Here is a 16084-nt window from a genome sequence, read left to right as displayed (position 1 = left end):
TGTAATATTTTTCAAACTTACTATAAAGATAAAAACTATTTATCTAATTGTTTATTAATTTTTCTCAATTATTAAGTTTTATTAATTCATTCGTTAATGATATTTAGGATTAATTTAAAATTTATAAACGTTTTAAAGTAGACACCATAAATTATAAAAATCACTTTTAACTATTATTGGAATTAAAAATTGTGTCAAATCCAAATTATCGCCGATACTTATAAATATATAATGAAAATAAAAATTAAATATTAGACAATTTTAATAATTATAATAATTAATTATTTGAATGATGACAGAATAAATAAATAAATAAATGAAAGAAATTATTTTATAATAATATTCAAAGTAATAAACATATATATATTTAGATAATGCCAAAAATATTCGTAATTAAAAAAAATAGTTTGATGAAAATGTAAAAACTAAATTAATAATCTGAAATTGTCATGAATTTATTTAAACAATTAACTTTATTATTATAATTATACAATAGGGCGTAGGTACAATAATTAGACAAAGAAAAAATTAAAAAGAAAAAAAAACAATTATTAAAATTAATTAATGTATTTATATATTGTAATCCCTAATACATATCTGTGCAATAAAAGTATCTGTATCCCTCCTAATTATTTAGTTATTATTATCACTTTTTTACTTCTACATTTATATTTATTATTTATAATTTCGTAAAAAACAAATACAAAGTAAATATTTAAATATTTTCAGTGAATAAATAATTAATTGACAAATAAATAATTCATATTTCAATCTTTTATGGCGATGAATTACTTATTTGTAGAATTAATTGGTAAAATTAATTGATTTGCTAGTTTATTGTTGTTTAGTAGTTTTGTTGCGTTGATATAAAACATAATAAAAGATATAGATAAATAATGAACTTAAAATTAAACTTCATCTTCATTAAACAACATGTTGGGAATCCCATCGTTGATTGGAAATTTCCGACCAGATTCAGGACAAACCAAGTCGCCGTTTATAACCTCAACTTCAAGTAAAACATGATGTACTTTTCGTAGAAAATCTTCGTTATTTTCGAAATCTTGTATTAATGTTTGAGGTAATTCTCCAACGTGTCCTATCTGTTTAATAAAATAAACAGATAATTAAATAAAGAAATTATATTAAATGGAAATATGATTGCATATAATTGGCCGACGAAAATGAAATTTTATTTCCCGTTGACTTAAGTAGTCTGGTAACTCGGATTGAAAAAATCGAAAAATTTTTTTTTGCTTAATTCGAAAGTCCAATATATTGAGAATATACTGTGAAAATTTCAAACTGAAATTCAAAATAGGAACGGAATTACAACGAGTTTTAAAGAGCGCATCATAGTTGTGCACCGAAGGTTACTGAAACTTTAAACGCATTAATCTCGAAATAACGTTTTTACAGTCGGCTCGTGTTATAACTTTTTTTCTATTTAGCCTATTCGTCTGAAACTTTAACTGGTTATTCTACACTAGGGTGATTCAAAAAACAAACAAATTTTTTTTTTCTTCCAAACAGGTTCAAAAGTTTCGTTTAGATAAAAAAAGACGCCTGTGAAAATTAGAGCTCTTAATATTAATATTAACATTGTCCGCATTGCACTTTTCTATTTCCCATAAGCATAACATGGAAAAAATTTTTTTTACGTCTTCTGATTTTTATAAGTAGCTAACGATGCGTCATAGAAATAATTGGCAGGCATATTTTTGTAGGGAATTGAATGCTCTACAAAAAAAGATTCTTATCATTTTTTGAGGAATCTATTTGTTCAAACGTTATTTGAGGTTGAAGTCGAATTCATATTAAATTTTGAGATTTTCTTACTTTTCCAGCGAAACTATCAGACCTATTACAAAATATCATTGGACCTTTTTTGTAGACAATTTTATTCCCTAGAAGTTATTTCGAATAAAATTTTTTCGAATTCCGCATTGTTTTCTAGTTATTTTTATTTTAATGTCATGCTCATAAAAAAAATAGTCTTCTGATCGATTTTAAGAGCTTGACATTAAAATAAAAATAACTAGAAAACAATGCGAAATTCAAAAAAACTTTGTTTGAAATAACTTCTAGGGAATAAAATTGTCTACAAAAAAGGTCCAATGATATTTTATAATAGGCCTGATAGTTTCGCTGGAAAAGTAAGAAAATCTCAAAATTTAATATGAATTCGACTTCAACCTCAAATAACGTTTGAACAAATAGATTCCTCAAAAAATGATAAGAATCTTTTTTTGTAGAGCATTCAATTCCCTACAAAAATATGCCTGCCAATTATTCCTATGACGCATCGTTAGCTACTTATGAAAATTTGTTTGTTTTTTGAATCATCCTATTCTACACACTTGTAGTTTTCGTCGAAACTAGAATTAATTTTTTTCACTCCTAACTTTCCATTTTACAACCCTTTTTACGTGGAAAAAATGACTTTTTTTCAAAGTCCGCCATTTTATTATTTTTCGATAAAATTTCATAATCCTAGTTCCAACGAGAATGACATGCCTATATATTAAGACTAATCAAGAATTTTTAATTTCGGATGTCCTTAAGAGTCAAATCACCTGGGCCATTTACGCGCTTTTTTTTTAGGCGTCAACTTTAAGCTACAATAATAATAATAATAACAATAAATTATTTAATTTCCTCAAAAACAATTTTTTTGTTACCTTAAGATGTAAATAAAAACATATTAAAAATGCAAAACTTTTCATTTGTTCCTTCTAAAAAAAAGCATGAAGACGGCATGAGTTATCAGACCTACTACTTCAAACCTTTTTCTATTTAAATAGGATTAAACTTTTATTTAAGTCAAAATTTTTACTTTTGCTTTAAAAAGTCTATTTTGCTGCCACCCTCACACTCTCTCTTCTATCTTATCTTGATAATGATGCTATTTAAAATAGCTTTTATGAAAGAAGTGCCGAATATATCGTAATTTTTAAAATCAAAAGTTCAATTTTATAAAGATCATATTGTCAGTATTTTAAGTTATTTTTTTTGTGAAATTTCATATAATTGTCACTACACACAAAGTATATAGTTATGATTTATTTATAACAAAATAAGTATAGTTTAAATAAATTGGTTTAATATAAATATTGATCACATTCTATTTATAACTTATAAAAAAAAAATAAAATAAAGAATTTCTATAATCTTATTTTTACAATTTTAATTTCAATATTTAATTGTTTGATTTTTTTGCAATCTATCTAAGCATTAATTTTATATTTCTTGTAATTTATATAAAATAGACTCAATTATAAATAATAATAACTTTATTTAATTAAATAAAACGACTCCTAATGGCAGAAATGGCATATAGATAAACAAATTAAATTAAACAAAATAATAAAAACAACAGATTGTTTTCTTTGTCGTCATTCTTCTCGCTCTTATATTTATTATTTTTATTAATTACCTAAATATGTACTGTTTGTAATTACTCCACAAATGTGAAATAATAACGAATATAAATTTTGTTTTCCAGTTTAAAATTCAATAATTTTGTACTTAATAGATAAATAAGTAATTAATTTTAAATTAATTAATAAATTAAAGAAATTTCCTTTTAATTTTTTAAATATTAGCTTTTGTACTCAGGTACTCATTCTTACCCTACTTACCCTGTGATATATATTTTAATTTAAACTAAACGACTAAATCATTTGATTTTTACATGGTTTTAGGTGTATGTATATTATATATTTATATATGTAATACTTACACTGTGTGCAGCTTTCCATAACGTATTCCAATCAATTTTAGGAATAACTCTAGCAATAAATTCTGAATTGAAATCAATATCTGCAACTTTAATATCTTTAGCCTGTTAAAAGTAAAAAAAAAAAAAATAATATTATTACTAATTAGGAATTACCCATAAAAGGCAAATTACACAAATCAATTTACTAAATTATTAATTAATTATTCATTTAAAAAAAAATAACGATCAATAATGTAACCACCCACGTGTTGACCTACCGTGTACACAAACCATTTTTAACGAATTGAATATTAAATAAAAGCAGTGTTATATTTAAATAAATTAATAACTTACAACAATACCGAGAGGATAACCTACGGTTACTCCTTTTAATCCTCTTGATGTTAACATATTATGTGTTAATAATTTCATAATTATTTATTTTTTATGTATATTTATTTATACAAGAAAATAAAAGGTAACATAAAATACGAAGCATGGACGTTAATGTAATGAGAATAAATAATAATAATGATCGAAAACAAAATATACTATAGATAGATAGTTATTACTGTACTTTGGTGTATACTATTAGTATTTCTCATAAATTTTACTAGTATAATTATTATCGACAGTTGATAATAAAATTTATATTGTAAATATATTTGAAATTCTTATTTTTATATAATTTTTTTGACATTTTTACCTGTAAATCATTAATAAATTAAAAATATTCCCATAGAGCTTTTCATAGGAATAATATGAGTGTGAATGTAGCCGACATAAGACAATTTAAACATTTGAAATAAATAAATAAATTAATTAAAATAATGACATTAAAAAGAATTCGCGTACGTATTTTTAATTTATCCTAAATACGCATTTTTAAATTTTTACTCTACTTAGACTTTATTTATTTATTCAAAAATTTAAAAAATTCCTAATTGTCAGTTACATTCACACTCATGAAGTGATTTATTTTTATAAAATTTTTATGTGAATCGATTGAATTTTATGAAATTTTTTAAAGTGCTAAAAGTTAGCATACGTATAATTGTTTTTTCGTTTTAATAAACACAATTAAATACTGACAAAGAAGTAATTATCAAAATATGATCTTGACGTTAACAGACAATTAAAAATTTTTATATTTGTTTTTCAACAAATCAATGCAAAAAAAAAACTGAAAACATGCACATGTAAAAAATTCAAAAATCTATAGGTGCAATTTTTTAAGAATATTTTTTTTTTTTTATAAATTATTGTTCCGAAAAAAATCAAAAAATTTTGAGACATCGGTTAACTTCATTATCATTTGCAAATTACATATTAGGAATTTAGAAAAATTATTGTGTATATTTTTGCAAATTTTCTTCTGTCAAATATCTTAGTAATTAAAAACATGAAATTTGTCAGATATGTGCTACTTTCACAAACATTAAAATATTGGATATCAGTATTTTTTAACATCAAATATCATGAGTGTAAATGTAGCAGACATACAACAATTTTTTAATTATAATCACAATCTAGATCTGTACCTGACAGTTTAACTTTCTGCCTGTTTGTGAGAAGAATGGCGCTGAGCTAATTTTTATCATTTGTTTTTATGAGTGTAAATGTAGCAGACATAAGACAATTTTTAAATTACATATAAAAAAATTAAAGAATGGAATTGATAAAATAAAAAAAAAATGCATGTATTGATGGTAGAATTTCCTAAAAGTTCATTTCTTTAATTTTTTGTTAAAACAATTTCATTTTATTGTTTAAAAATTTAAAAAATTGTCAGATGTCCGCCAACTTTACTGTCATTTTGTTTTTATGTGTGTGAATGTAGCAGACAATTGGCAATTTTTTAAATTTTAGAGTAATTTAATAATATGTAAGTAGAATAAAAATTAAAAAATGCGTATTTAGACAAATGCTAAATCCGTACGCGCATATTTTTAAATTTCATTATTTCAATTAATTTATTCGAAATTTGTTAATTGTCTTATGTCTGCTACATTCGCACTAATTTGTTTATCCATAAAAAAAGAACAACTTTTTTCCCTCTAAACAGAGCAAGAATTTAAATTTTCTTTGCAGGTATGGTGTAATATACTAATTTTGTCCCGCTTAATTCAAATTCAAAATTATTTCAATAATTATTTTTTTCCATATCAGATAATTTTATTTCAATCATTAACTTCTGAATCATCTTTTTTAAAAATTTTACAATCCACCTTTAGGTAAATTAGTATATAAATATATGTATAATAAATAACGCAGTTCATATAAAATTATTCGATGGATCGAAGTATCGAGTTCGATATATTTTCCAAACACTTGCATATACTGTAGGAAAATAAAGATAACAGTATAGTATTTTTTAAAAACTGATTGCTTTATAGCCTACAAAAAAAATTTACCCAAAATTTATATCAATTCACATATATATTCATATGTGTATAAATAAAAGAGGTTAAACAACTAAACTGAAGCGTCCAATCGCGTTTACGTCCAACAAATTATCAACAAAAGTGATAAAAAAAAAAATAAGTAAACTCATCATATCTGTCGTCATTGTGTTAATTAGCAGCCACATCATCTGTCTTCGAAAAATTTTAATAATTATCTATTAGAAAAAAAAATTATAAAATTTAAATAATTATAAATAAATAAAAGTTAGATTACCAGCTGGGGAAGTAATAAAATAAAATAATTAAGCATTAAAATATATAAATAATGTCAATAAAATCTTGACAAAAAGTTAAAAAAAAAATAGACAATAATATAAATAAATATAAACATAAATATATTTATAATAAAATGGCATCAGCAATATGGTTTGGATTGTTGGTGATAATAATAAATATTATTTTGTTAATTGAATATGTTAAAACAGATGACTTTGAATTTATGAAAGCTGATGAACGTGAATCGTTAAAAGAAGAAGCACGTGACATGTTTTACCATGCATACAATGCCTACATGTCAAATGCATATCCAGCTGATGAACTAATGCCTTTAAGTTGTAAGGGACGTTATCGTGGTACTGAATCTGATCGTGGTGACATTGATTCAACGTTAGGTAATTTTTCTCTTACACTTGTTGACACTTTGGACACTTTGGTAGTTTTGGGTGACTTGGAAGAATTTGAAAATGCTGTTAAATTAGTAGTACGTGATGTTAAATTTGATACTGATGTGATAGTCTCGTTGTTTGAGACAAATATACGCGTACTTGGTGGTTTACTCAGTGGTCATATTTTATCTGAGTACTTACAAGTACGTGCTGATATTATGCCATGGTATCGTGGAGAATTATTGAACATGGCCAAAGATCTGGGGTATCGTTTTCTACCTGCATTTAATACGACGACTGGTATTCCGTATGGAAGAATAAATTTACGAAGTGGAATGAAGAATGTACCGGCTGAAATGTGCCGGGAAACTTGCACTGCTTGTGCTGGTAGCATGATACTGGAGATGGCTGCGTTGTCCAGGTTGACAGGTGAGGGAATTTTTGAAGAGAAGGCGCAAAAAGCCATGGACGCGTTGTGGAAAATGCGGCACAGAGGAACCGATTTGATGGGATCTGTTCTAAACGTACACTCGGGAGATTGGGTCAGAAGAGATTCGGGTGTTGGTGCTGGAATTGATTCTTACTATGAATATTGTTTGAAAGCATATATTTTATTAGGTAAGTTATTATTTTATTCGTTTTTAGCTCAAAACTTACATCATATTTATATCAATAAGTATTTTTACTCAATTAAAAAGTAACAGAATTAAACACTTCCATACCAACATCTAGGGAAGTATTTTTTAAATTTCCACTAAAAAAAAATAGGCAAGTTACTGGCTTGAGTACGATTTTCAAAAATATAATTTTTTAAATTGTTCTATGAGTGTGAATGTTGCAGACATGGAGTAAATAGTTATAAAAATAACATTTATAAAAAATGCACTTATTAATTTAAAAATTTTTTAAATGCGCATTTTTTTTAAATTTTATTTTATCATTTATTTACTCTATTAATAATTTTACATTTGTCTGATGTCTGCTACATTCACACTCATGTTGTTCTAATCTACGACGCGCTGATAAAAAAAAAATATATAGCGACTTAAAGAAATAAAAACATTGATAATTTTTATGCATTTGAAAGACAAACAAAAAACACATGATAAAAATTATAATTTTTTTGTTTTAAAACTAAAAAATATATTGAACTAACCATTTTTGCATGACTTATGATGCGAAGCATCAGAGAGTGCTTTACGATCGAAAAATTTTTTTCGTCTCACTTCGGCAACTATTTCAATTATTATACCCTTGTTAGTTCACGGAATCAAGATATTTTGCATACTATTTTATTTTTATGAGCAAAAATAGGGTGAGCTTCATTTTAAAATAATTATCGAGTAACTTGTAACCTTAATAAAGTAGTCTTCTAATTATTTTGTAATTTTTATAATAATAATTATGAAAATAATATAAATAAATTTTTAGGTGATGAAAAATATCTAGGAAGATTTAATAGGCATTATTCAGCAGTTATGAAGTACGTAAGTCAGGGTCCAATGTTATTAGACGTACACATGCATCGTCCAAATACAAATTCGAAAAATTTTATGGATGCATTATTGGCATTTTGGCCTGGTCTACAGGTAACATTGCTCACTAACTAGGTGTAGATAAGTAATGACATCTCAACCCACAAAAAATGTATTTTTCAAGTTTTTGTACCAAATAATCCCTTAGTAACTAGAAGATTTTTTTTGTGCAGTTAAGCGTTAATACGAAAATTTTTTAAAATCATAAAATCAAAAAAATTTTTGATACAAATTAATTATATGGAAAAAATTTTTTTGCAAAATCGAGTTAAGAGCATTCTTAGACAGTGCCCCCCCACTTTTTAAAAATATTCAATGACCTTGAACTGTCACAAGAGTATTAACATTTTATTAATTAATTTTAAAAGAATTAAAGCATTAATTGAAAAAAGGACAACGCAGTTACAATTTTGCCGAGATGTCGATTTAAAAAAAAATTATTCATAGTTGTTATCAATTATTCCGAATTAAAATGTTGACATAGAGATTTTACTGAAATTTATTTTTCAAATAATAATAACTCCTAATTGATATCAACTGTAAATAATTTTTTTTAGATCTTTGTCTCGGCGAAATTGTAACTGCGTTGCTCTTTTTTAAATTAATACTTTAACTTTTTTAAAATTTAAATACGGTCATTACAATTGAAAGTCATTTAATATTTTAAAAAAGTGGGGGACACTATCTGAGAATGGCCTTAAGTAACTTGAGTTTAAATATGTTGTAATTATTTTATTTTATCATTTTAGCAATACAGTGTCAAGTTACTTTAGATTACTTGCATTTAATCGTCAAATATGATGAGTAATTTTTTAAAACCGAGTCAAGTTTTTATATTTTATATTTCGTAATACAAAATTTAAATTCATTTTAAATGGATTTACTTATTTTAGATCCTCAAACTTAAATTTTTTTTCTTTGGCATCAATTAATAAAATCACATAGAAGTCATTAATGCTCGAATAATTTCCCGATAAATTTTATATAAAAATTTTTAAATCTTTAAACGCAATTTCTTCAAAATTGCGTCTATGCTATTTGACACATTATTGCTTATCTACATCCAACTAATAATCTTAATAATAAAATTAATGAATAATTCTATAGGTATTAAAAGGTGACATTAAACCAGCAGTAGAAACACATGAAATGCTGTACCAAGTATTACAACGTCACAACTTTATTCCTGAAGCATTTACAACAGACTTTCAAGTACACTGGGGACATCATCCATTGCGTCCTGAATTTTTAGAATCAACTTACTACCTCTATCGTGCCACCGGTGATCATTATTATCTAGGAGTAGGTCGTAAAGTATTAAAGAGTCTTCAAACTTACGCACGTGTACCATGTGGTTATGCTGCAGTATCAGACGTCCGTACAAACAAACATGATGACACTATGGAGAGTTTTGTATTGTCTGAAACATTTAAATATTTATATTTATTATTTGCTGAATCAAGTGATTTAGTACTTGATATAGATGAATTTATTTTTACAACTGAAGGCCATTTGCTGCCATTAACTTTAGCATCGTTACGAGCTAATGTATCTTCTGTAAGTAATCAGTCAATTGTTCAGTCATTAACTATTTGAATAGTTTTTTTTTATGCAATAAAGAATGATAATCGATAATTATAAATAATTTAGGATGTAGATATCGATACAGTTGAACTTGATGAATTAGATCGTACATGTCCAAATAGTTTGCATTTATTTCCTGCATCTGTACGAAAGCCTTTACGAAATATGGTTGAAGATGTTTGCCCAAGAAGATCAATGAGACGACGTATAAGTGCCGCACAATTTCAGGTAAAACTTAAATTATTATTCTTTTTTTTAATCCAAGTACTTAAAATTAAAATTATGTTCGTTCATTGATAAGAATAATTATATATTTTTTTTATACCAGTTAATTATTACGGGACTAATTATCTTAATTATAGGCAAATAATTTGGATCATTTAAAAATATTGAGTAGTATGGGTATCACTGTACTGACGATGGCTGACGGGCGTATGCAGTTATTACATACATTTTCAAATGTAAGTTTTATTGGTATAATTAATTATTCATTAATAAAGTGCAGTGTTGATATTTATTTTTGAAGATAATTATCTATTAAATTTATTTATTTTACGAAGACATTATTTTTCACATCCCAAGCGGCACAAAAAAAATTGATGACTTGTTGGTAAATTTAAGTTCACAATCGGTTTCATGGTAACAAATTGTCGCGTTAAATTTAAATAAAAAGTCAACAATCTTTTTTTGTGTCACTTGGGATAATTAAAAAATTAAAAACGTAACGTCAAATTAATATATAATGTAATGAATCAATTAATAATGTTTTTTTAATATTTTAAAAATACATCATTAATTAATTTTAAAAAACTTTAAATATGACGTGTTCGACTGCTTGCTCTGGTCCAAGTAGCACAGAGACAACTTTAAGATGTCTTTCAAAAAGACAAGACAAATTTTGTTATGTTTCAAAGCCAAGCTTTTTTCATATAAATAAGACATACGGATGTTAGTCCTAGGAGCCATAGGAAATTTGTGTTTTTTTTTTTTTTTTTTTTTTCATCTTAAAAAAGTCATTTCAATTAAAAAATTGCTTAGATGACTTATTTGACTATTATTTGTAATTTACTTTTTTTCGTCACTTGTATCAAGTCTTTTGAGCAGATAATTTTTCGGTGCCATAAATTTCTGATTATTTTGTCAACATATTGGTGCGTTATTGATAGGTCAAAAAAACAGCCTCAAAACTCCTATCTTATAGATGTCACAAAACTAAGTGTGCTACTTGGAGGGTTGCTCGGAATAGAGTCGATTAATGTCGAAAGAATCTGATTGTCAATTTAAAAATTAAAAATTATCTTACTCTGAAAATTTATTAATGAATAAAATTTTCAGTATTTAAACATTAACTATAAATAACTAAATATCATTATAACTCAATATTTATAATTTGTTTCTTGATAAAAAAAAAATATTTCAAATCTTATTCATGTGAAAGTTATTTCAAAACTTTGTTTATTATTAACTGTCAATTTACTTAGTTCTTAATATTTTTCAAACCTTATTTTTATTCCATTAACTCTAATTTTTTTTTACCTTTAATATATTTTTTCAATTCCCCGTTTATTTATACGTCTTTAAATTTTTTTTTTAAATTTTCTCAACTGTCTCGCTACTGGTCTCATTATCCTATCAAATTAAGTTCTTTTTTTTTTCATTATTAAGGCTAAATCAATGGAAGACGCTGAAGAAGGTTTGATATTTATGCAAGAGATGGTCGAATTGAATCGCAAACAAACTCAAGAATCAGACAAACAAAGACTGGCATTAATGATAAGACGTACAGATATTGATAAGGAATCAATATTATTAGGCGGACCTGCACAATTTGGATTACAGTTAACGGGTTCAGTTAAAGTTACTGGCAAACCTGTTTTAACAGAACCTAAAGAAGCGTGTAGTGAGTTAACAAATGTTGATATGATTAAAGGAAATATCGCTGTTATATTTCGTGGCAACTGTATGTTTATTGAAAAGGTTTATTATCATTTATTATTTATCATTAATCACTTTTTTTATTAACCATCTATTATTATTAATAAAAATTTATTATTTACAGGCAAGAATGATCGAAAAAGCTGGTGCTATTGGCGGTATTGTATTGGATACCGTAATTGGATCGACAATAGCAACATCTGCAATGTTTGCAATGTCAGGCGACGGTATTAGCAAAGATGATATTAAAATTCCATTATCATTTTTATTTAATGTTGAAGCTAATGAACTTGTACGCGCTATTAGTGAAAGTAATGGCGCTATTACTGTCACAATGGGTACGATAAATTAACTATATTTTACCCCATCTTTTTTTATTTATAATTATCTAATAAAATAACTATAAATTCAGGTAATTATGTAGTGGATAAAGTCGATAAAAATGAATCAGATGATTATTTATCAATGTTTGAACGTCTTAAGTCATCAGTAAAAGACTTTTTGACACGACCATCGCAAACTGTAAGTAAAATATATTTATTTATCATAAATTACATGTAAATAATTATAATATAAATATATATTTTATATATATTAGAGTGATAGTACACAAAGTACAATAAGTGCGCCAGCATTAGACAGTAATAAAGAAGAAATGATTATTGATAAAGATCATATACGTGCAATAATTCCACATGAGTCGGCAAGTAAAAATAAACAATCACGTGATTTAGTTTTATTTGTTAAGTTATTAATTAATAAAAACTCTCCATCACTTTCTACAAGTTTGCCTCCCACTTCTTCTTCTTCTTCTTCATCTTCAATGCCTTTACCAGAATTATCAGAATTTGAAAAAGGCTGGCGTGTTCTTAAACAATTTTTAATAAATCGAATTTATTTAAATACTAAATTCCCGCCTTATCAAGTTGTTTCTATTAGTCGCATTGAAATTTATTACGATTGGATGCAAAAAGAACGTAACCCAAAAAATCAAGTAAAAAGTGATGAATTGAGTACATTTGAATTAGTTACATGGTTTATTGATGAATTGAGTGATACTTTTCCAAATTTTGAAAAAACTGATTCATTTAATTCTATTTCTGGTGCTTCAAAAACATTAATGCAAAGATTAAAAACATCTGAGTCTAATATTAATAAAAATGATGTTATTAATATCGATGATAATAACGATGATGATGATGATAATAATGATAGTGATAGTGATAAAGTCCAGAAAGTTGATAAAAATAATATGGTTAATATTATGGAAACATATAAAATTTATGATAATTTAATGGAAAATATTCAAGATGTTTTAAAAAATTTGAAAACTGAATTTCGTAATAAAAATTTAGATGATAGTAATAGTAATAATAATAATGATAAAAATACAATTAAAGATAATAAATATCGAGATAACTTAATAGTACCAAATTATATAAATAAAACAAATCAAAATGAATTAAAAGAGAAAATAACTGATGAAAAATTAGAAACTGATAGTGTTGATAGTAATGAAATCGATGTTAGTAGTGATGGAGGTGAGAATAATGAATTAATTGCGGCAGATGATAGTGTAATTGAAAGGAGAGATAATGAAGAGAAAATAGTTGATGATAGTAATTTTAGTAATAATGAAGAGAATGTAAATAATAAAGAGAATGCGACAAAGAAGAAAAATGATGAATTATAACGTTAGTTTTTTTTGTTTCAATAGAATTAAATTGTATATTAATTATAATTGGAAGTTATCAGATATTTTTTTTTTATTGTTTAATACTATGGAAAATATTTATTATTTTTAAAAATAGTCGTTATTGATTCAGAAAATTATTACTATTAAAAATAGTAATTGCTATTTCAAATAGTTATTACTATTAAAAAAATTATTGCCACTAAAAAAAAACAATTTCCCTTAAAAATAGTAATTATTGTTTCAGAAAATTATTACTATTCAAAGTAGCAATTACTATTAAAAATAGTAATCACTATTAAAAATAGTAATTTTTATTGAAAAAATTATCGCCACTAAAAAACAATCTCCCTTTAAAATAGTAATTATTATTCAAGTAGTTACTACTGTGAAAAATAGTATTTTTTTTTTAAATAGTTATTACACGGAAAAAAAAAAATAGTAGTGGCTACTCTCTGGGATAGTACTGAGTACTTTCTGTAAAAAAAAAATTTTAGACAGTACTGTATGCTATCTAGACTGTATCCACTACTGTCTAGACTATATCCACTACTGTCCGGGATAGTATTCAGTACTTTCCAGAGAGTAGTGGATACAGTCTAGATAGCATACAGTACTGTCTAAAATTTTTTTTTTACAGAAAGTACTCAGTACTATCCCAGAGAGTAGCCACTACTATTTTTTTTTTTCCGTGTACTTTTAAAAAAATGCAGCACCAATTTGAAACAGTAGTTATTTTTCAAGTACACGGAGACAAATGTCAAGTAAATATGCCTATGCAGCATAGTAATAATTACATTACTCTATAGTTTGTACAAGCAGTCAAATAAGAGCGGCGTGACACAAGCTATATAGTACTGCAATTATTATTATGCTGCATAGGCATATTTACTTGAAATTTCTCTCAGTGTAGTTATTACTGTTAAAAATAGTTATTATTTCAAGCAGTTATTACTACACAAGAATATAATTTCTATTTGAAGTGGTAATTATTATTCAAGTAGTTATAACTATTAAAAATACACGGAAAAAACAACGGTAGTGGCAACTCTCTGTGATAGTACTGAGTACTTTCTGTGAAAAAAAAATTTCGGACAGTACTGTATTCTATCTAGACTGTATCCACTACTCTCTGGATAGTACTGAGTACTATCCCAGACAGTATTGAATGTAGTCTAGATAGTAGTGGATACAGTCTAGATAGCAAACAGTACTGTCTGAAATTTTTTTTTTACAGAAAGTACTCAGTACTATCCCCGAGAATTACCACTACTATATTGTTTTTTCCGTGTAGTAATAAGTTTTTGAAATAGTAATTACGATTTTAAATATTACTGCTCAAAATGGTAATTACGATTTTCATTAGTTGTGACTATCTTTGATAAGAATTACTGTTCAAAATAGCCAGTAGTATTTTTAATAATTATGATTTTAATAGCAGTCTCCACGAAATATAGTGGTCATAATAAAAAATAGTTATTACTATTTAAATAGTTAAGACTATCAATATTATTATTTATTTTAATTCAACCTATACAATTTCAGTTGTTATTAGCAGTATTTATTTCTAAAGAAAAAATTAATCATTCAATAGTTGTTACTATTGATAACAATCAATAATATAAACTGTCATGAATAGTTATAATTAACAGTAGCTATCGCTCAATTATTCACTAATACAGTAATTATAATTTAATAATTATTATTTTTTATTGCTATAGATAATAATGATAATTGAATAGTAACTACTATCGATAGAAAATATCCATGTAATTATTTTTATTATTTATTATCAGCGCTATTTTTAGAAACAGTAATTATTAATCATACAATGATTCACAGTAATTACTTTAAAAAATAGTATTTACTTTTTAAATAATTTAAAATGCTATTAATTATTATTTACATCTTAAAGATTTGTAACTAATTAATTCGTTTTATATAAATTATTTTTTTATACAATTAGCTACTATTAAAAACAATAACTATTCATAATAGTAATGACGACCAATATTAAAATTACTTTCCATTTGTAATTATTGTTACTATTAATAGTAATGATAACTTTTTAATTTTTTAATAAGAAATAATTCACGAATTATTATTAATATTTGGACGTAAATAAGTAATGACATGTCAACCCAGAAAAAAATCGATTTTTGAAATTTTTGTACCAAATGATTCCTTAGAAATTAAAAAAATTTGTTTGTGTAGTTAATCGTTAATACAAAAGTTTTTTAAAATCATAAAATCAAAAAAATTTTTGACGCAAATTAATGATATGGAATAAAATTTTTTTCAAAATCGAATTAAATAACTTGAGTTTAAATACTAGACTGAATTGCGGAGGCCCATTCATTAACTGGAATAAAAATGATAGAATCTTGGTACGTTATTGCAATAAGTACTAAATAAACTTTTATAATTACAAGCTACATGTTTATTTGTGATTAACTTTTTACGTTTCAATATTTCTACTGTAATTATTTTAGCAATAAAATCTCAAGTTATTTTAGATTAACGTTTTGAAGAATTAGATTGGCTAT

General features: G+C 25.2%; 2 protein-coding genes across 2 annotated transcripts; one reads left to right on the top strand and one right to left on the bottom strand.

Annotated features, from left to right (window-relative positions):
- Positions 1-463: 463 nt before the first annotated feature.
- Positions 464-4255, bottom strand: LOC130673175 (multifunctional methyltransferase subunit TRM112-like protein). The gene is made up of 3 exons (XM_057478117.1): positions 4076-4255; positions 3743-3844; positions 464-1103 (listed from the first exon to the last, which is right to left on the bottom strand). The coding sequence occupies exons 1-3, from the start codon at positions 4151-4153 to the stop codon at positions 909-911; spliced, it is 375 nt and encodes a 124-aa protein (XP_057334100.1). The 5' UTR covers positions 4154-4255; the 3' UTR covers positions 464-908.
- A 2081-nt stretch (positions 4256-6336) lies between these two features.
- On the top strand, positions 6337-15238 carry LOC130672676 (ER degradation-enhancing alpha-mannosidase-like protein 3). The gene is made up of 9 exons (XM_057477346.1): positions 6337-7409; positions 8223-8380; positions 9434-9883; positions 9977-10138; positions 10273-10371; positions 11576-11887; positions 11970-12183; positions 12258-12367; positions 12444-15238. The coding sequence occupies exons 1-9, from the start codon at positions 6536-6538 to the stop codon at positions 13536-13538; spliced, it is 3474 nt and encodes a 1157-aa protein (XP_057333329.1). The 5' UTR covers positions 6337-6535; the 3' UTR covers positions 13539-15238.
- The last annotated feature ends 846 nt before the right edge of the window (positions 15239-16084 follow it).

Source organism: Microplitis mediator, chromosome 8 (genome assembly GCF_029852145.1).
Source record: "Microplitis mediator isolate UGA2020A chromosome 8, iyMicMedi2.1, whole genome shotgun sequence".
In the NCBI taxonomy this organism is placed as follows: Eukaryota; Metazoa; Arthropoda; class Insecta; order Hymenoptera; family Braconidae; genus Microplitis; species Microplitis mediator.
This window is presented reverse-complemented; position numbering and strand designations above follow the sequence as displayed.

Excerpts from the sequence above, each read along its gene's own strand:
- LOC130673175 (XM_057478117.1), bottom strand. The coding sequence starts at position 4,153 with ATGAAATTATTAACACATAATATGTTAACATCAAGAGGATTAAAAGGA. Across the intron at positions 3,845-4,075 it reads GTTATCCTCTCGGTATTGTT|GCTAAAGATATTAAAGTTGC; the intron begins GTAAGTTATTAA and ends TACTTTTAACAG. Across the intron at positions 1,104-3,742 it reads TATGGAAAGCTGCACACAGT|ATAGGACACGTTGGAGAATT; the intron begins GTAAGTATTACA and ends TTTATTAAACAG.
- LOC130672676 (XM_057477346.1), top strand. The coding sequence starts at position 6,536 with ATGGCATCAGCAATATGGTTTGGATTGTTGGTGATAATAATAAATATT. Across the intron at positions 8,381-9,433 it reads CATTTTGGCCTGGTCTACAG|GTATTAAAAGGTGACATTAA; the intron begins GTAACATTGCTC and ends ATAATTCTATAG. Across the intron at positions 12,184-12,257 it reads CGCTATTACTGTCACAATGG|GTAATTATGTAGTGGATAAA; the intron begins GTACGATAAATT and ends CTATAAATTCAG.